Source organism: Lepidochelys kempii, chromosome 2 (genome assembly GCF_965140265.1).
Source record: "Lepidochelys kempii isolate rLepKem1 chromosome 2, rLepKem1.hap2, whole genome shotgun sequence".
NCBI lineage: Eukaryota > Metazoa > Chordata > Testudines > Cheloniidae > Lepidochelys > Lepidochelys kempii.
The window spans coordinates 62,619,064-62,640,574 of NC_133257.1; the positions used below are offsets into that span (position 1 = coordinate 62,619,064).

Here is a 21,511-nt window from a genome sequence, read left to right on the forward strand (position 1 = left end):
TAGTCCAGAGCTCAGACTCATCGCTGCAGGTATTTTTTTTTGCCATGTAGACATACCCGCAAAGACTTGCGAAGTACCACTGTGTTTTACAAGCATTTCAGGAACCTGAACTGGTACTAGAATAGCCAAGAGACTGTATGGGAGGTGAACCTATTGCATCATACTAGTTTATATGGAAATTAATTCCCCCTTTGAGAAAAAACAAGTAAGTGTCCTTTCAATTTCAAAGTGTTTAGAAAACCCCTTCTTTGTGCACCCTGAATGGCAGCGTTCCACTATAAGTTATATGTTTTGTCATTAAAGCCAGCAGGAACACAACAGCCTGTTTTAGCTTTTAATATAGCAACTACGATCATATACCGAAGCACTAGGTTTCATAACCTTATGTCAATCAAGTTAAATTAATTAATGTAAGAATTATACCAACACTGCATAAAATTTAAAATGCAGTCCCATGTGCTCTCACTGTGAACTATATATTTAAGTGGATTACATTTGAAATATTTGCACTCAATAGAATTTCAATGAAACTGGAACACTTACTGATTCCATGTTTAGTCCAACTTGTGCAAAAACCATCCTAATTACACGTTTAATCCAGCAGATCATCTGGAGTGGCAAAAAGTCTTCACAAACTGGTATTTAAACCTTCCAAACCTACAGGGCTGCTGAGGTTCCATAGTCCCTCTGAAATAAAAGGCAAACATTGTAAAAAGGCTTTCTTGAAGTCCGACAAAATTACACACATTCCAACAATGATCAGTAGAAACGGACTCTGAATGCAGAATTTTTCAGCAACAGCTCTTCCCAGTACTTTCACAATAGCCACGTATTCTAAATAGGCTCTAGATTTTAAAACAAAAATATGTCACATTTAAGGCACTAAAACTGCTGTTGCAGAATGCAGTCAGTAATGGTTTCCATGGCATAATGGCTTTACTTCAGCAATAAGCAGGAGAAGGTCCTAAACATAATTATCTGATAGTAAGTGAGCAAGGGTCACTTGGAACATCTGTAAACAGCGAATGGCATTTTGGACACCATCAGCTTACAAGTAGCTTGTCAAATCCCTTCCCTAGTAATTGTTACAACTAAGATTACTGTAAATAGATTAGAGAAACAAGGAGTTCTCCTCACAATCTTGTTTACTGTGTTACTCTGTGTTGTTTTAAGTTGGCTTCAAATGCCAGAGCAGCAGATGAATAAAAGTCCAACCCAAGCCTCATTCTTTTATCACAAAAGTGTTTGTGCTGCCACTCAATAACAATTAGTTACTACTATAGATTCTGAATCATTTTTGGCTTCATCTGACAGTTTATATGCAGAGTCTAAGTCACTGAATCATTCTGAACAACAGGAATATTGTAGTATGAACTATATATATTGATTTGTTGGAAGCTAGTAAAATTCCTTAGCCCTGGTCTACACTGCGGGGTTCAGTCGAATTTAGCCATGTTAGGTCGATTTTAAAATGAATGCGTCTACACAACCAATCCCGTTCCGTCGACCTAAGGGGCTCTTAAATTTGACTTCTGTACTTCTCCCCAGCGAGGGGAGTAGTGTTAAAATCAACCTTGCTGGATTGAAGTTGGGGTAGTGCAGACAATTTGACGGTATTGGCCTCTGAGAGCTATCCCAGAGTGCTCCAATGTGACTGCTCTGGACAGCACTTTGAACTCCGATGCATTAGACAGGTACACAGGAAGAGCCCCAGGAAATTTTGAATTTCACTTCCTGTTTGGTCAGTGTGGCAAGCTCAGCCGCACAGGTGACCATGCAGTCCCCCCAGAATCGCAAATGAGCTCCAGCATGGGAGACATTGGATCTGATTGCCATATGGGGAGAAGAATCTGTGCAGGCCGAACTCCGATCAAAAAGAAGAAATGCTAATATATATGCCAAAATCGCACAGGGCATGGTGGAGAGAGGCTACAATGGGGACACACAGCAGTGCCGTGTGAAAGTTAAGGAGCTCAGGCAAGCCTACCAAAAGACAAAGGAGGTAAACAGTTGCTTTGGGTCAGAGCCCCATACATACCGCTTCTATGATCAGCTGCATGGCATTCTGGGGGACGACGACCCTACCACTACCCCACCACTGTCTGCGGACACCTGCAATGGGGGAGTCTCACGCAACAGGGAGGAGGATTTTGTGGATGAGGAGGAGGAGGAGGAGAATGCGCAGCAGGCAAGCGGTGAATCCGTTTTCCCCAGAAGCCAGGACCTTTTCATCACCCTGGAGCCAATACCCTCTCAAGGCAGGATCCCTGATCCTGAAGCCAGAGAAGGCAGCTCTGGTGAGTGCACATTTGTAACTACAGTACAGGGCTTAAAAGCAATAGTGTTTAATGTTTGATTTGCCCTGAAGAATTAGGATGATTCGTGGCCAGTACAGCTACTGGAAAAGTCTGTTAATGTGTCTGGGGATGAAGCGGGAATCCTCCAGGGACATCTCCTGGAGGTACTCTGAAAGCCTTTGCAGAAGGTTTCTGGGGAGGGCTGCCTTATTTCGTCCTCCATGGTAGGACACTTTACCATGCCAAGCCAGTAGCAAGTAGTCTGGAATCATTGCAGCACAAAGCATGGCAGCGAATGGTCCTGGGTTTTGGTCACATTCAAGCAACATTCGGTCTATATCTTTCTGTGTTAGCCTCAGGAGAGGGATATCATTCAAGGTCACCTGGTTGAAATAGGGGAATTTTTGTAAGGGAACAGTAAAAGGACCCCATTCATGCTGGGTTGTTTGCACTTGGCTAAAAGGCATCATCTCAGGGAATAGCCATGCAGTGGGGTGGGGGGAGGTGTGTGCTGCACATCCACCTGAAAACTTCAGCCCCTCCTTTTAAAATGTGAAACCCAACCAGCTTTGCTTGCTATGGGAAAGGAGGGCGCTGCAGTTTGAAACATTTCCCACATATTATGAAGGCGTAAGAAGCCAACCCCACATACCAAAAGGCTTACCATGGCTGCCTGGAAACCAAATCTGTTGCCCAGCCGTTTGTGATGTGTCACCATACCGGCAGGTGCTCAATATAAAAGGCAAAATGCGACCTTGTACCTAAAGCACATTTGCTGTCTACTGTGAATTGCTTGATTCACTGCGAAAGAGTCTCCCTTTTGTTCTCAGAAATGTATCATCTTAATTTTACTCTCCCTTTTTATCTTCCCCCAGGTGTAAATATTTCTATGCTCCCCCTATCATCTCCATCCCTGAGGTTATCACAGATTAGAAGGCGAAAAAAACGTACTCGCGATGACATGTTTTCTGAGCTCATGCAGTCCTCCCGCACTGATAGGGCACAACTTAATATACGGAGGCATTCAGTTGCAGAGGCCAGGAAAGTATTAAGTGAGCGCGAAGAGTAAAGGCAGGAGGCAATGCTAAGGCTAATGGAGGAGCAAACAGACACAATGAAGCATCTGTTGGAGCTACAGGAAAGCCCACAAGAGCACAGACACCCCTTCCCCCCCCCACATCCATTGTATAACCGCCTGACCTCCTCCCCAAGTTCCATATCCTCCTCAGCCAGACGTCCAAGAACGCGGGCTGGGGAGGCTCCGGGCACCCAGCCACTCCAGAGGATGGCCCAAGCAACAGAAGCCTGTCATTCGAACAGTTTTGATTTGTAGTGTGGCTACAATAAACAATGTGGCCTTGTCCTTCCCCACCCCACCTGGGCTACCTTGTCAGTTATCTCACTTTTTTTTTTTTTTAATTAAGAAAGAAAGAATGCATGGTTTCAAAACAATAGTGACTTTATTTCCTTTGCCAGCTGTGATTGAAGGGGGGAGGGTGGTTGGCTTACAGGAAATTAAAATCAACAAAGTGGGTGGGTTTGCATCAAGGAAAAACACACAACTGTCACACTGCCAGTCATGAAACTGGTTTTCAAAACCTCTCTGATGCGCAGCGCACCTAGCTGTGCTCTTCTAATCGCCCTGGTGTCTGGCTGCTCAAAACTGGCCACCAGGCGATTTGCCTCAACCTCCCACCCCGCCATAAACGTCTCCCCCTTACTCTCACGGATATTATGGAGCACACAGCAAGCAGCAATAACAATGGGAATGTTGGTTGTGCTGAGGTCTAACTTGGTCAGGAAACAGTGTCAGTGACCTTTTAAATGTCCAAAGGCACTTTCTACCACCATTCTGTACTTGCTCAGCCTATAGCTGAACTGCTCCTTACTACTGTCCAGGCTATCTGTGTACAGATTCATGAGCCATGGGAGCAAGGGGGAGGCTGGGTCCCCAAGGATAACTACTGGCATTTCAACATCCCCAACAGTAATTTTCTGGTCTGGGAAGTAAGTCCCTGCTTGCAACTGCTCAAACAGCCTTGAGTTCCTAAAGATGTGAGCGTCATGCACCTTTCCTGGCCATCCCACGTTGATGTCGATGAAACGTCCCTTGTGATCCACCAGTGCTTGCAGCACCATTGAGAAGTACCCCTTATGGTTTACATACTGGTTGGCAAGGTGGTCCGGTGCCAAGATAGGGATGTGTGTTCCACCTATCACCCCACCACAGTTAGGGAACCCCATTGCAACAAAGCCATTCAGTATGACCTACACATTTCCCAGAGTCACTACCCTTGATAACAGAATGTCAATGACTGCACTGCCTGCTTTCCCACAATAGATTTGCCCACTCCAAATTGATTCCCAACTGACCTGTAGCAATCAGGCGTTGAAAGCTTCCACAGGGCTATTGCCACTCACTTCTCAACTGTCAGGGCAGCTCTCACCTTGGTATGCCTGCCCTTCAGGGCAGGGGAAAGCAACTCACGAAGTTCAAGGAAAGTGGCCTTATGCATGCAAAAGTTTCGCAGCCACTGTGAATCATCCCATACCTGCAACGCTATGCAGTCCCACCAGTCTGTGCTTGTTCTCCGGGCCCAGAATCGGCATTCCACTGTATCAACCAGCCCCACTGCCACCATGTCGTCCCAATTGCCACAGCCTGTGCTTTCAGGAATGTCTGTGTCCATGTCCTCCTCACAATCATCCTCGTGCTGGTGTCTCTTAACCAGGTTCTGCACATACTACAGGATAACGTGCAAGGTGTTTACAATGCTCACAAAAGCACCGGTGAGCTGGTGAGCACCAGGCTCCATGCTTGCCATAGTATGGCATCTGCACGGGTAGCCCAGGAAAAAAGGCGCAAAGCGATTGTCTGCCCTGGCTTTCACAGAGGGAGGGAGGGGCAACTGACGACATGTACCCAAAACCACCCGCAACAATGTTTTTTGCCCCCTCAGGCATTGGGAGCTTAACACAGAATTCCAATGGGCGGCAGAGACTGCGGGAACTGTGGGATAGCTACCTACAGTGCACCACTCCGTAAATCGATCCTAGACACGGTATTGACGACACACTCTGACTTAATGCGCTTAGTGGGGACATACACAATTGACTGTATAAAGTCCATTTCTAAAAATCAACTTCTATAAAGTCGACTTAATTTTGTAGTGTAGACATACCCTTAGTCACCATTAAAACAAAAAATGCTAAAGTACTGGGAAAGAAATGATATGCAGGAAATATTCTCAAGCCAGAGGATTAGAAGAGACATGAGAATGCCTGCAAGCGTAATAGTTAGGACTGCCAGTGTTTCCATTACAAACATGTTTTTCCCCAACTGTTTACAACTCCTATGCCAAGTTTCCATATATAGTTATTACCAAGAACTCAGCTCTAAAGGTTTTTTTTTTTTTTTTTTTTAAGGTGAGGTTAAAAAAGCTGGTTTGACTGAGTTCCTCACCACTACCACAAGTAGTGTAGATGTTTAAGATTTTTTTGCACTTGGCAAGAGATTAAGTTTGATAGAACAACTATTCTACAGCAGAGGTATTTAGAGAAGTTGACTATTTATAATTCAGGGTGTAAACCACTTCAATTTTAAGCAATGTTTAGACCAGCGATACTCAGACCTCAGTGGTTCAGGAATCAAATTAGCACTCAATGTTACTCAAAAGAACCACAGTAGTGTGAATTCATTGTTTTATTTACTATTTTAACATTCATAATTCTCACAGCAAAATGACTGATCAAGTTTTATTTTATCAACTGCAATTGGTTAATAACATAGTAAACGCATGCTGATTAATAATTAAAATCACACAATGTTTTAATATGACATATTACAAATAACCACAGGAGACACATTAAAGAGCCACTTGCAGCTCTCAAGCCTCAGTCTGAGTATCACTGGTTTAGATACTTAAGGCATTCTAGGGTTCAGGGCACCAATTTTACATCATTTGATTCCTTGCTGAAGGTGGTCTTGATCTGGCTCTCACAGAAGTTAATGCAAGTTGTACCATTTACATCAATAGAATCAGAACCATTAAAGCATGAAAATCTGTTTCAGATCTACTGCATGCTAACACTGAGTAACCCTCTAGAACGCTACATTAACCCAGAACAAATAGTCTTAATGTTTTTATAATCTCCAATTAAGATGTCATCTAAAAGAAAACAAAATACTCAAACAATATTTCACCTTGATGTTTTTATGAGATCCATTCATTTTCTAGAGTTATCACAACCACCCTAGACATTTGTTTTACCTATATTCTACTGCACTCTACCTTTCTTCATAAATTACAACTCTTCCACAATCTACTTATATCCCAAGAATGCAAAGATTTCATACTCAATGAAATTGCTAGACAGCAATAACAGCAATTTCTAGAACGTGTCTCGCCTGTACTTTACGTAGCTGCCAAATTTGAGAAGGAGAAATTCAACATTTATTCATTTTACCATCCCTAGCAAAAACCTTCATTTGAACTACTTTAAGTAGCAGCAAGATGTTATCCTAAAGAACAAAAGTTACTTGGCACAGTTTTTTATCTTTTCTCTTGAAACTACGGACATGGATAATATTTAATGTTGGCATACTCATCAGCATGACCAAGTGACGGTCGCCTCCTAAATGTAGGTTATAGTTTGGAAATTCCTGCTGCCAAGTGCCTAAGAAATAAAAAGAACGAGGAGTACTTGTGGCACCTTAGAGACTAACAAACTGATTTGAGCATAAGCTTTTGTGGCCACTGCATGAATCCGACGAAGTAGGTTTTAGCCCACGAAAGCTTATGCTCAAATCAGTTTGTTAGTCTCTAAGGTGCCACAAGTACTCCTCGTTCTTTTTGCTGATACAGACTAACACAGCTACCACTCTGAAACTTAAGAAATAAAAGTAATGCCCAAAATAGTCTATTCAACTTACCCTTCCTGAGAGGAGAAACTCAATTGACCCGTTTTTGCAGACTTTGGGTGTTCATTTAAAAAGTTTCTAGCTTTTATGTTTGCAAAATAACCCTCTAAGTATTAAGTTAACAAACAAAATGATTCAGTAATTGCTGCTGCTCATAGCTTTCTCAAACAAGTGAAGAGAGACTGGTCAGTCTGACAAAGGGCACTCGCAACCTTGGGGACTGCAGATAAACTGACAAGAGTCATGTCAATTTCTCCTTTATATTTACAAAAAGAACAGGAGTACTTGTGGCATCTTAGAGACTAACAAATTTATTAGAGCATAAGCTTTTGTGAGCTACAGCTCACTTCATCTATATCTATATGTTCCATTCTATACATCCAATGAAGTGAGCTGTAGCTCACGAAAGCTTATGCTCTAATAAATTTGTTAGTCTCTAAGGTGCCACAAGTACTCCTGTTCCTTTTGTGCATACAGACTAACACTGCTACTACTCTGAAACCTGTCTTTATATTTACAGTAATTCAGAATACTGCAATGCCCCTGCTGTAAGATGCAGCACTTCATTGGTAGTTATTAATTCAGGTTGTGAAGGCTATAAGCAGCTTGTCTCAGAGAAGGAAGACTCCCAACAGAATCTGGGAGAAAAGCAGTGAAGATTAATATCCCACTCCAACTAGGTAAATTTGGAAGGAAAGAGAGGGAAACTCTCCCCCTCTTCCCCACAACAGCAAGAAGTCCTCCTTTATAGACACCTGCTTACCCAAAAACTGACACAATGTTCAGTGACCCTAATCTGGAAGGAATTCCAGACACACTTCTTCTCCCCAGAGAGTGCTGTATTTCTAACATGAGCCTTGCTATGCTCTGCTTCCCCCATTTTTCACATTTGCCTGTCTTGTATACATTACCCAACATTTTTATATCAGACATTGATTTATAAATTAAGGAAATAATACTGATTATTTAATAACGAGTTAGCAGAGTAAATCTAAAAGCACTTTTCAGATTCAAAACAGAAAACAATGTACTGTGGAGAAAAGTTATAATGAAACACTCAACCAAGGCTTATAGCGCTACACAGAAATGGAGAGAAGAAAAAAAATTAAAACAGACACCACCTCGACGTAGACACATTTATGAAAAACGTAGCTTCAAGTCCTTTATCTGTCTGAATCTCTGTCCACAGTTGTCATTTTCCACCTTTTAAAGTGAAATAGTCACATTTTCCTTCCTAAAAATCTCCCCTTCCCACCCATTTATGTGAAACCTATGCAGGCAAAAGAAGAAACTGACTGCATATAATCAATTTACTGTATTTGTATGAAGTGTTGTAAAATGCACAAACTAAACAAAAAGAAAAAAATATAAAGGAAAACCTCTCTAATCCCTTACAGAGAACGGAGGTGTTACTTGCAGGTACAAGATTAAGAGAAATATAATCTTGAAGTAGGTAGTTTCCCTTTAAAGCAGACACCTTAAAATCAGGTTTACCCACTTTATCAGGGATGCATGTCTGCAGTTGTTAATGCTGGCACATGCCCCAACATCATCTGATGAAATGGCACCTATAAAAGCGAGTATACCGAGGTCATGTCTACCTCGGGAACTGTAGCAGCTTACCTAAGCTCTGTAGCTATGCCACCATAACCCCATAGTGTAGACACTGACTACAGCACCAGATGATGTTTTTCTGCTGCTGTAGAAACATCACCTCCGCGAGAGACAATAGCTGGGTCAACAGAAGAATGCTTCCACGCACTTAGCCGTGTCTACACTAGGAGTTAGGTCTGCATAGCTACGGCGCTCAGGGGGTATGGATTTTTCCACACTCATAGCACCATAGCTACATTTACCTAAATTTTAAGCATAAACCAGGCCTGAGTGTCAAAGAAAGAACAAGATTTCAGACAAAAAACCACTGCAGCAGTATACTGAAGAGCCATCAAGAATCTTTTAATGTAGGACCAGCTTGAAGACTATCCATTTCCCAAACTAGTGCAGACTAGATATTTATAAAGGGTGACATGACTAGTAAGCAAAGATTGCACAGTCACTACTAGGAGCTACTTATTTCTGAGCACCAGAGTAACAGTCTTAGTGCTTGTCTATGCTCCAGTTTCCAGAGATTCCAACAAATAAAAACAAGTGCTACGATATATTCTAAACAGTAAGATTTATATTTAAGTTTTATAAAACAGAAGCATAACAAAGTCATAGTATAGAAGAATGACAGTGTCATATCTTGCCAGCTACTAAAGAGTAATTTAAAGAAAAACCCACATGAATTTGGAGGTTTGACTACTTGTCTTCAGAAGTATCTGTTCATCACAGATCTAAACTTCGCTATCTGATGTTCATAAACAGAGGCTCCTCCTCTTGCTTTTGCACTCAAGTGCATCTGTTTTTCAGAGACAACAGAACTACAATTCAATTTCTGCAGTTAACTACTAATTTATAAATTACCATCACACCATGTTGTGAGATCATAAAAAACATTCCACGATCATTTTCCACTTGGAATGACTTTAGTAATTACTTTGACGTCAAAATGAACTGGACTGGAATCAAGCTACTGTAAGCCATCATATCCTGTTACGAATCTCAAGTCACCTAGCTTCCATATCTGAATTGTGCTAGATGCAGTCACATGTAGTGCCTACATATGGCAAACTGAAATAAAACACTGCTATCTCCATACACGGTACCAGATGTCCTCAGACAGGAAAAATGACTGAGCCTGCAACCTCCCACTTTGAAATGCTCTTATAACACAAGAACAGCCCTAATGGGTCAGACCAAAGGTCCATCTACCCCAGTATCCTGTCTTCCGACAGTGCCCAGTGCCAGGTGCCCCTGAGGGAATGAACAGAACAGGTAATCATCAAGTGATTCATCCCGTCGCTCATTCCCAGCTTCTGGCAAACAGGGACAGGAATGATGTCCCTAGCCTATCCTAGCTAATAGCCATTGATGGACCTATCCTCCATAAATTTACCTAGTTCTTTTTTGAAACCTGTTATGGTATTAGCCTTCACAACATCCTCTGGCAAGGAGTTGCACAAGGAGTTGACTGTGTGTTGTGTGAAGAAATACATCCTCTTATTTGTTTTAAATCTGCTGTCTACTAATTTCATTTGGTAACCCCTAGTTCTTGTGTTATGAGAAGAAGTAAACAACGCTTCCTTATTTATTTTCTCTACACCAGTCATGATTTTATAGACCTCAATCCTATCTCCCCTTAGCTATCTCTTTTCCAAGCTGAAAAGTCCCAGTTTTATTAATCTCTCCTCATACAGAAGCCATTCCATACCCCTAATCATTTCTGTTGCCCTTTTCTGAACCCTTTCCAATTCCAATATATTTTTTTGCGATGGGGCGACCACATCTGCACACCGTATTCAAGATATGGGCGTACCATGGATTTATAGAGGCAACATGATATTTTCTGTCCTATTATCTGTTTGCTTTTTTGACTGCCGCTGCATACTGAGTGGATATTTTCAGAGAACTATCCACAATTATTCCAAGATCTTTTTGAGTGGTAAAAGCTAATTTAGACCCCATCATTTTATATGTATAGGTGGGATTATGCCTTCCAATGTGCATCACTTTGCACTTATCAACATTAAATTTCATCTGCCATTTTGTTGCCCAGTCACCCAGTTTTGAGAGATCCTTTTGAGGCTCTTTGCAGTCTGCCTGGGTCTTAATTATCTTTAGTAATTTTGTATCATATGCAAATTTTGCCACCTCACTGTTTACCCCTTTTTCCAGATCATTTATGAATATGTTGAATAGGACTGGTCCCAGAGCAGACCCCTAGGGGACACCACTATTTACCTCTCTCCGTTCTGAAAACTGACCATTTATACCTCCCCTTTGTTTTCTATCTTTTACCAATCCATGAGAGCACCTTCCCTCTTACCCCATGGCAGTTTACTCTGCATAAGAGCCTTTGGTGAGGGACCTTGTCAAAGGCTTTCTAAAAATTTAAGTACACTATATCCACTGGATCCCCTTGGTCCACTTGCTTGTTGACCCCCTCGAAGAATTCTAGTAGTGAGGCATCATTTCCCTTTACAAAAACCATGTTGACTCTTCCTCAACAAATTATGTTTATCTATCTGTCTGACAATATTGTTCTTTATTATAGTTTCAGCCAGTTTGCCCGATACTGAAGTCAGGTTTACAGGCCTGTAATTGCAGTGATCACCTCTGGAGCCATTTTTAAAAATTGGCGTCCCATTAGCTATTGTCCAGTCATCTGGTACAGAAGCTGATTTAAATGATAGGTTACAGGCTACAGTTAGTAGTTTCGTAATTTTACATTTGAGTTCTTTCAGAACTCTGGGGTGAATACCATCTGGTCCTGGTGACTTATTGCTGTTTAATTTATCAATTTGTTCCAAAACCTCTTCTAATGATACCTCAATCTGGAACAGTTCCTCAGATCTGTCACCTAAAAAGAATGACTCAGGTTTGGGAATCTCCCTCACATCCTCAGCCTGTGAAGACCAATGCAAAGAATTCATTTAGTTTCTCCGCAATGGCCTTATTGTCCTTGAGTGATCCTTTAGCACCTCAATTGTCCAGCGGGGTCAATGGACGTTTAGTAGGCTTCCTGCCTCTGATGAACTTACTTTCTGAGTCTTTGGCTAACTCTTCCTCAAATTCTTTTTTGGCCTTCCTAACTGCATTTTTACACTTCATTTGCCAGTGTTTATGCTCCTTTCTAGTTTCCTCACTAGGATTTAGCTTCACTTTTTAAGGATGCCTTTTTGCCTCTCACTGCTTCTTTTACTTTATTGTTTAGCCACGGTGGCTCTTTTTTGGTTCTCTTACTGTTTTTTTAATTTGGGGTATACATTTAAGTTAATCCTCTATTATGGTGTCTTTAAAAAGTTTCCATGCAGCTTGCAGAGATTTCACTTTTGGCACTGTACCCTTTAATTTCTGTTTAACTAGTGTAGTTCTCCTTTCTGAAATTAAATACTACAGTGTTGGGCCACTGTGGTGTTTTTCCTGTCACAGGGATATAATATATAACTTAATATTATGGTCACTATTACCAAGTGGTCCAGCTATATTCACCTCTTGGACCAGCTCCTGTGCTCCACTTAGGACTAAATCAAGAATTGCCTCTCCTCTGGTGGGTTCCAGGACCAGCTGCTCCAAGAAACAGTCATTTAAGGTGTCAAGAAACTTTATCTCTGCATCCTGTCCTGAGGTGACATGTATCCAGTCACCATGCGGATAACTGAAATCCCACATTATTATTATTATTATTGAGTTTTTTTTATTTTTAATAGCGTCTCTAATCTCCCTGAGCATTTTGCAGTCACTATCATCATCCCTACTGCTATATTCTTATTATTAGAGCATGGAATGTCTATCCCTAGAGATTCTATGGTACAGTTTGATTCATTTACGATTTTTAGTTCATTTGATTCTATGCTTTCTTTCACATATCTCCCTTCCTCCCTTCAAAGCCCTCCTTAGAACTTGTGGATGTTAACTCAAGGTTTGTTTGATTTTTTTTAATATTAACAGTTACCTACAATCTTGGACTTGTATCTGATTTAGATTGCAAAGTCTCTGGCAGCGACCACATCACCCCGCTCTGCCTACACAGTGACACAGATCTCTCTGTCAACACTCACGAGATCAGCAAAGTGGGAAGGAAAAGATCTGTAACGCTAGTAAGTGAAGAAGCAATAGGAATTTAGTAAGCCAATTGGTGTGTATGCCTGTACTAAACACTGTTCATCCAGGATCACCTTTAGGTCCCATTCATCCTAAGGCTGGAGCTGTAATAGCAACAGCCATGCTTGAAGCAGGGGCTCCCTGGAGCTGCATATAAAGTTGGTTTCTACTGTGCCGTCGGGACCAGCTGATCAGAAAGGCCATCAGAAAGCTGTTCAGAAAGGCATTCCACTGAATGCATCCGATGAAGCGAGCTGTAGCTCACTAAAGCTTATGCTCAAATAAATTAGTTAGTCGCTAAGGTGCCACAAGTCCTCCTGTTCTTTTTGCGAATACAGACTAACAGGGCTGCTACTCTGAAACCAATCATCAGGCAGGCTCCCTCCAGTGAGCTGACGGAGGCTACACGTGGCTGTTACTAGCACCGATGGCTCTGCTACGGCTCACACAGGGTCGCACTACGGGAGGGCGGAAACCACAGACGCTCCCCGAGCTAATAGTCACCGGTAAGGGCGGGGTCCCCTGTAAGTGCCGTCACCCAGGGAGCGCGCCTCGGCCAACGGAAGTGGGGGACCCCCGCGCACATCCTCCGAGGGCCCCTCGACTCGCAGTTTACCCTTCCCGTGTTTCGCCCGCCCTGAAGGACCCGCCCGCCCGGGGGCAGGGAGAGGGGCTTGGGGCGGAAGGCCTGCTCGGACCCAGGCAGGCCAAGGAGCGTGTGGTAGGGGAGCGGGACAGGAGGTAGGGACCCCGGTCCCCCCGCTGCCCAGCAGGAGGGAGAGTCTGTGGGGAGGGGATCGGCACGTCAGACTGAGCTCTGAACCGAGCTGCCCGCCCTCGCCCCAGGACGCGGCTCTACCGCGTCCCCACCACCTCCGTGGCTCCGGGCCACGATGCCCCGCGGCGGTTTCCAGCGAAGGCGCCGCGCCCCCCGGACCCCATCAGGCTCCCGGCCCCAACAGCGTGCGCGGACTCACGGCAGAGGGAGCCCCACACGGGCCCCGAGAGGTCCCGGCACTGCCGGCCGCCTGGCAGCGCCCAACGCAACCCCGCCCAGACTCACCCGCTGCCCCGCCAGGGCCTCCGCGCTCACTCGCCGGTCACCGGCTCTTCGGCTCCGGAGGCTCGGGCTCCGCTTGGAGCTCAGCCCTCCCCGCGCAGCCAATCGCGAGCTGCACGGGACTGACCAATCGCCGCCGCGCCTGCGAGAGGCGGGACCTAACCTACAGCTCATTCGCGGGCCAGAGCGCCGCGACCGCAATGGCAGCCGCCGGGCTCCGGTCTGGGAGTGACAAGTTGCCGCTTTCCCCGCCCAGGGGCCGGGCCACCCGCCCACGCCCGTGATTGAAGGGCGCCTGCCGAGAGTCAATCCCGTGACGTCGCCTCCTGGGCGGCCCAGCAAGCCCTGATTGGCCGTTCAGCGTGCGCGCGCGGGCCCGGGATCCTGCGCGCAGTGGTGGCATGCTGCTGGCCCCGGTGGAAGAGTCAAGGACAAAACCCGATAGGGGGGTGACACCACGCCCCAGCACCCTGCGGGCACCCGGACCTTGTTCCCTGCGTGATCCTGTCTCCGCCTGTCCGATCAGCTGCGCTCTGGGACTGGTTCTCCCTTCCCTGGATGGTGCTGCGGTTTGGTCTCCTCCAGCGCTGGGTGCTGTTGTGTTTGGGTTTCCAGCACGGCACAAGAATTATTATTTTTTAAAAAGTTAGTGAATGGTTTATTTTAAACCCATAAAATATTTCTCTTTGTGTTACTATTATTTTAACAAAAGACTAATGTGGGGCTAAAATTAATCCCTCGCTTTTACTATTCATGGTTTCGGTGCACAGAAAAGCAAAGCACTTTGTCCGCTCTGCACTTGTATGGCTCATTGGCATGGTGTGACACTGGGTTTGTACCACAGGAATCCTGGCTGAGCTCATCCTTTTTTCTGAATACTATTGAATACATCCCTGCTGGAGATGATTTATATATCCATTAAAGCATTCCTGAAGAATGAAGTTCTTACTTTTAGTTGGTGAGAAAGGGCATGCATGTTTGTTATAAAGGCGGCTAATAGCATCTATATGTGTATCAAAAAAAAAATCTATTCTTGACCCTTCTAAAAGCTCTTGTGACAGATATTTAACTGCATGTAATATCTTTAGGGACCATGTTTTTTATGTATGTATCACTGTGGACATTATATGCAACTGCAGGGCAGGAGGGTGACCACAGCTCCTCTAAGAAATAAAAACAGCGGGGAGCGATTAAATCGAGTCATAGAATCATAGAATATTAGGGGTTGGAAGAGACCTCAGGAGGTCATCTAGTCCAAGCCCCTCCTCAAAGCAGGACCAATACCAACAAAATCATCCCAGCCAGGGCTTTGTCAAGCCGGGCCTTAAAAACCTCTAAGGATGGAGACTCCACCACCTCCCTAGGTAACCCATTCCAGTGCTTCACCACCCTCCTAGAGAAATAGTTTTCAGAGTAGCAGCTGTGTTAGTCTGTATTCACAAAAAGAACAGGAGTACTTGTGGCACCTTAGAGACTAACAAATTTATTTGAGCATAAGCTTTCGTGAGCATCCGATGAAGTGAGCTGTAGCTCACGAAAGCTTATGCTCAAATAAATTTGTTAGTCTCTAAGGTGCCACAAGTACTCCTATTCTTTCTAGAGAAATAGTATTTCCTAATATCCAACCTCGACCTCCCCCACCGCAACTTGAGACCATTGCTTCTTGTTCTGTCATCTGCCATCACTGAGAACAGCCTAGCTCCACCCTCTTTGGAACCCCCCATCAGGTAGTTGAAGGCTGCTATCAAATCTCCTCTCACTCTTTTCTTCTGCAGACTAAATAACCCCAGTTCCCTCAGCCTCTCCTCATAAGTCATGTGCCCCAGCCCTCTAATCATTTTCATTTCCCTCCACTGGACTCTCTCCAATTTGTCCACATCCCTTCTGTAGTGGGGGGGATCAAAAGTGGATACAGTACTCCAGGTGTGGCCTCACCAGTGCCGAATGGAGGGGAGTAATTACTTCCCTCTATCTGCCGGCAGTGCTCCTACTAATACTAGCCCAATATGCCATTGGCCTTCTTGGCAACAAGGGCACACTGCTGACTCATATCCAGCTTCTCATCCACTGTAATCCTCAAGTCCTTTTCTGCAGAATTGCCACTTAGCCAGTCGGTCCCCAGCCTGTAGTGGTGTCTGTGATTCTTCCTTCCTAAGTGCAGGACTCTGCACTTGTCCTTGTTGAACCTCATCAGATTTCTTTTGGCCCAATCCTCCAATTTGTCTAGGTCACTCTGGACCCAATCCCTACCCTCCAGCGTATCTACCTCTCCCCCAGCTTAGTGTCATCTGCAAACTTGCTGAGGGTGCAATTCATCCCATCATCCAGATCATTAATAAAGATGTTGAACAGAACTGGCCCCAGGACTGACCCCTGGGGCACTCCGCTTGATACTGGCTGCCAACTAGACATCAAGCCGTTGATCACTACCCATTCAGCCCGACAATCTAGCCAGCTTTCTATCCACTTTATAGTCCATTCATCCAATCCATACTTCTTTAACTTGCTGGCAAGAATACTGTGGGAGACCGTATAAAAAGCTTTGCTAAAGTCAAGATATATCACATCTACCGCTTACCCCATATCCACAGAGCCAGTTATGTCATCATAGAAGGCAATCAGGTTGGTCAGGTATGACTTGCCCTTGGTGAATCCATGTTGACTGTTCCTGATCACCTTCCTCTCCTCCAAGTGCTTCACTCAAGTGCTTGAGTCACTCAGGTTGTAAATGCCTCCAGAGAGATACCACCATATAGTGTTTCAGACTGGGTTTTCCAGCAGACAAAGGGCTTTTTTGGCATGAAAAGGTGAGCTTGACCCAGCATAGACAGAATGTTCTTTCCAAGGGAGGGGAGCAACTCTAGGGGAACAGGGGAAGGATTGGAAAGACTGTGGTCTACTGAGTCCCATAAGACTGGTTGATAACTCCTGGTACATTTAGTGTGTTTAAATCAGTTTACTGTTTTTTTTGTATGTTTTCTCTGTAATGGTTTGACCATAAGAATAAATGTATTGTGCTTTGTGAAGGTTGGCTGGTAATGGTGTACATACACTGTTGTAGGCCCTGAAGAAAGGTTAACTACAGGTGCTGGGACTTGGTCAGAACTGCTGGGGAAATCACAGTGAGGTACAGAGGCACTACAAGCCTAAAGCCCTGGTCCAAGGGAGAGAGATATGGGTCTCTGCCTGAGAGAGGTGATGGCTGGAGCCTGAAACCTTAAGTAGGCGCCCTGGAGGGGAGCAGGGGTAGGAATCAAAGGTGCAGTTCACTGTGAAACTGTGACAGCTCTCTTGGTCTGCTTTATTTTAATTGAATTGAAAAATGCATCCCTATTCGTCTCTTCAAATTGGCCTTTTCATAGATTATTGTGTATGTTACTCTGTTCAGACACCACTCATACGGCAATTTAATAGTATTGCTGGAATTCTTAAACCCAACACACTGAGCTGTGAGTAAAGCAATGTTTTTCAAAGTGTAAGACTTACCACTAGAGAGAGGGAGAGAGGACTAGTAGGTGCAGGAGGTGCACACGCAGATCCCTTACTTGTTCAGAGTCTCAACTTTCATTAAAAAGAATGGTCTCTAGCTATCGGGGTTTGGAAGGAAAATTTTCAAAATTTTAAGTGGATATCCATATAATCTTGCAGAGAGTCTTAAGGTGTGCACTGCTCCATTCTTTTCAATGGGTGCTAACTGAAATGCCAGTGATACTTTATATGTCAATATTGCTAACAATTTCACTGCTCAAGAAAGCACGTAAGAAAGGAAAGAAGTATATTATTATGAAAATCTACATAAGTTTTTCCATGAAGGACTAGCTAGCTGTGAGGGTGCAGAAGATGTATACATTAAGATGGGTAGGCCTCTATCATCACAAACCAAGGTTGCAAGAGGGGCATAATTGGTTTCATTTTCCGAAAAGGGTAGAGAGGTTCAGCTTTCCAAATTTTGGAACACAGTAACATTGGATTAAACAGTCAATTTAAATTTAGCTTCAAATTTAAATGCTGATAAAAGAAGCTTTTATAAAACCTAAAAAAATTACAAATGTTTCCACAAATAAAAAAAAAATCAAACAAAAATGAAAACTTTTGTTTAAAAAAATTAACATTCACCTGCAATGGTTATAGCAGAAAAAGGGGCTGATTGTTTGTCAGTTTCAAATTTGAAACTTTTCATTGTACAAGCTGAGAGAAGTGCAGAAGTAAACAAAATGCATAAATAGTGTAAACGGGATTTGTAATATTATTTAACTTTAAAATCTAATCTAAATTGATAATAGAAACACAGGTAAAGATATTCGTCTGCAAAGTTTTGTTTGTTTAGTTGACAGTGGTCTTTAAAGAGGCATTTCAATCAAATTATTTTGCCTTAGATCCGTAAAGTGACAGGATTCTAGATGACCGGATCTGTTCTAGTTTTGCAGTGCACTCTTTGTGTCAGGACTGGTTCTATGAAACCAGGGATTTCGTTTCACCTTCTGTAGAACTGAATAAGGGAACACTGAATACTTTCCCCTACTTGGAAGCTGTGATCACAATTAAGGCACTTTAATGGGAGAATATCCCCTGCCATATATGGAAAGGTTGACTGTATTGAAGCCTTTTGTACCACAGATTGCCTTGCATTATATTTTCAGTAAAAGTAGTAACCTCCCGTGCATATCAGGGTTATCCACAGTAGCCCACTACTGCCTAGATTAAATCAATTTATACAACGCTGCCAAACTTCAGGCGTTTGCGCATGCGGAGACTAGAGGTACCAGCATGCAATGTTCCTGAGGGTTCACAGAGACTGCGGATCCCAGCATGCAATGTTCCAGCGGCACGTCAGTAGACAACAGGTAGCAAAACGCAAGGCACCGCTGGACCAGAATGGGCAACAAACTACACTGTGGAGCATGCAGTGCTCCTGGTAGAGCCATAGCCCCACCGAGAGTACATATCCCAGCATGCATTTCTCCAGCGGGAGCCCGGGCGCGCCAGGCACAGGCACTGGAACGTGTAGTTTCCCTGGGCTGACCCTACTGTACCCACAATGCCCTAGGAGCAGCCAATCAGACTGTGGTGTAACAACGTTTGCTGTGAATGGCGGAGGGGCGCTGTTCGCTTCAGCCAATCGGGGTGCGGTAGGTGGTCCCGGTGGGTGCCCTGTGTGTAGAGGATCTGAATTCCCTTCCCCCGCTATTGTCCCCCACTGACGCCCGTTACCAGGCCTCAGCGACGCAAAGCCCGGCCCGGGCACGATGCTGAGGCGCCCGGGCCTGTGAAACCTTCCTGCAGCGGTAAGTGGGCTGGGGAAGGCGCCTTGTCCCGGCGGTGCAAGGCAGGACCTTGGGTCGGGTCCTGAGAAGAGGGTGAAGCCGCTGGAGGGGACGGGGGGCAGGAGTAAGGGGAAATGGACTTGCCCAAGCAGCGGGTCGGCTGAGGAGGCAGCTGGAGACGGTGAGGCGGGAGCAGTGGGGTTTAAAGGCTGCGACCCCGGGCACACACTTTTCAGGCTGGAAGGGGTGTGAGGAGAGTGATGGCCACAGGGGTTGGGTTGGCCTCTGTGCAGCGTGGTACGGTCGGGGGCGCGGAATCTGTAGTTGCTAAGGTTTGGGTGCGGGCAGCTGCGTTAGCGGACTAGGTCCAGTGGCAAGATCTAAACAAGTCCTAGCGGTTTTTTGCTCCTTGGAGCAACAGTTTTTCCCACTAGCGAAGAGGGAAGAAAGTAACTGGGTTATTCTGGACTCAACCATCTGTTGCTGCTTTTGCAAATTGAGTGCTTATATGCAACAACCTTACTAGTTTCCATATTACTGCAGTTAGGAGGGTTTGGATTATTTTTTAAAAAGTGTAGGGGATGGGTTCCTGAAACTGATGTTTTTCCATGAGTATGAGTAATAACGCTACATTCTGCGATGCCCTAACCAAGGATTTCAAAACACTTACAAATACTAATGTATTCTCACAAAACTCATGTGAGGTCAGTAAATATCTCCAGTGTACAGATGATAAGGAAACTAAAGCAGAGTGAGATTGTTATTTTCTGAGATCACATAGAAAATCCGTGTAAAAGATGTGAAAATAATTTAGGAGTTATGATGTCCAGACAAAAATTCTTGCTATTTTTTTTTGGAGGGAGGGGGGGGTTAGAAACATGGCTTTGCCTTTTTTAAATTAAAAATATTGTATAAAAATAGCAGAATTATTTGTATGCAGTGTTGTTGTAGCCTTGTTGGTCCCAGTAAGTTAGAAAGACAAGGTGGGTGAGGTAATGTCTTTTATTGGACTAGCTTCTGTTGGTGAGAGAAACAAACTTTTCAGCTTACACAAAGCTCTTCTTCAGGCCTGAGTTAATTTCTTAGACCTGAAAGAAGAGCTCTGTGTAAGCTCAAAACCTTGTCTCTCTCATCAACAGAAGTTGGTCCAATAAAATAATTGTTTGTAGTATATAATAAAAGGGTATGAATGATCTGATGCATTGAGCATGGGACTGGAAATAAAGCACTCTGGTTACAATCTTAGCTCTGTAATTGACTTGATGTGTGGTTTTAAGTAAATTACTTAAAGTATCTGTGCCTGTTTTGCCATCTATAAAGTGGGAATGATAATAGTTACCTGGTTTACAGGGATTTTGTGAAAATTGTGTGCAGAATGCTTTGCAAATGTAAAATGCTAATTATTATGTGAAATGGTAGCTTCTTATTTGATCTGTACAGATCTTATGGTGTTAACTCCTTAAAAATTAACCTTGAAGCTGGTCATTTGCACCAGTTCTTCACTTTAACATTCTGTGTGAAGGAAATACTAGTAACATAAACGGACACCATCACACCTGAACCTCACATTGGTCTGAAAACTTTAGTACCAGGCAAACTAGTTGAAACTATAGGAAAGAACAGAATTCTCATACACATAGGTGAACATGATTTGTTGGGGAAGAGTCAACATGCTTTTTGTAAAGGGAAATCATGCTTCACCAATCTACTAGAATTCTTTGAGGGGGTCAACAAACATGTGGACAAGGGGGATCCAGTAGACATAGTGTACTTAGATTTTCAGAAAGCCTTTGACAAGGTCCCTCACTAAGGGTTCTCAACCTTTTTCTTTCTGAGGCCTCCCCAACATTTACAAAAACTCCACGGCCCATCTGTGCCACAACAGCGGCTTTTCTGCATATAAAAGCCAGGGCCAGCGTTAGGGGGTAGCAAGCACAGCAGTTGCCTGGCACCCCATGAAGCTATGTTTCCCAGGCAGTGGGGCTTCGGCTTTCTGCCCTGAGCTCCAGCAAGTCTAAGTCCGGCCCTGTTTGGTGGACCCCCCGAAACCAGCTTGCAGCCCCCCAGGGAGCCCTGGAGCCCTGGTTGAGAAACACTGTCTTAACCAAAGTAAGCAGTCATTGGATAAAAGGGAAGGTTAAAACATATAAAAGGAAGTATTGCTTCATACAACACACAGTCAACCTGTGGAACTCTTTGGCAGAGGATGTTGTGAAGGCCAAGTCTATAACGGAGTTCAAAAAAGAACTAGGTAAATTCATGG

At 44.1% G+C, this 21,511-nt stretch overlaps 2 protein-coding genes across 8 annotated transcripts in view; one reads left to right on the top strand and one right to left on the bottom strand.

Annotated features, from left to right (window-relative positions):
* Window positions 1-14,179, bottom strand: part of MTFR1 (mitochondrial fission regulator 1) — a 37,409-nt gene extending 23,230 nt beyond the window's left edge. The window contains exons 1-3 of one of the 4 annotated variants that reach the window (XM_073331011.1): window positions 13,988-14,177; window positions 4,850-5,041; window positions 544-687 (exon numbers count right to left, since the gene is read on the bottom strand). In XM_073331011.1, the coding sequence (XP_073187112.1) occupies window positions 544-609 (66 nt within the window). In that variant the 5' untranslated portion in view covers window positions 610-687; window positions 4,850-5,041; window positions 13,988-14,177. Of the gene's footprint in view, window positions 1-543; window positions 688-4,849; window positions 5,042-13,901; window positions 13,922-13,987 lie in introns of those variants that run through there. The other 3 variants (XM_073331013.1, XM_073331010.1, XM_073331012.1) reach the window with 3 other exon arrangements.
* Window positions 14,180-14,349: 170 nt separating this feature from the next.
* The window catches only part of ARMC1 (armadillo repeat containing 1), a 50,684-nt gene continuing 43,522 nt past the window's right edge, over window positions 14,350-21,511 (top strand). The window contains exon 1 of one of the 4 annotated variants that reach the window (XM_073331016.1): window positions 14,350-14,629. The gene's annotated coding sequence lies outside the window, so the exon portion shown is untranslated. Of the gene's footprint in view, window positions 14,630-19,062; window positions 19,270-19,410; window positions 19,430-21,511 lie in introns of those variants that run through there. The other 3 variants (XM_073331018.1, XM_073331015.1, XM_073331017.1) reach the window with 3 other exon arrangements.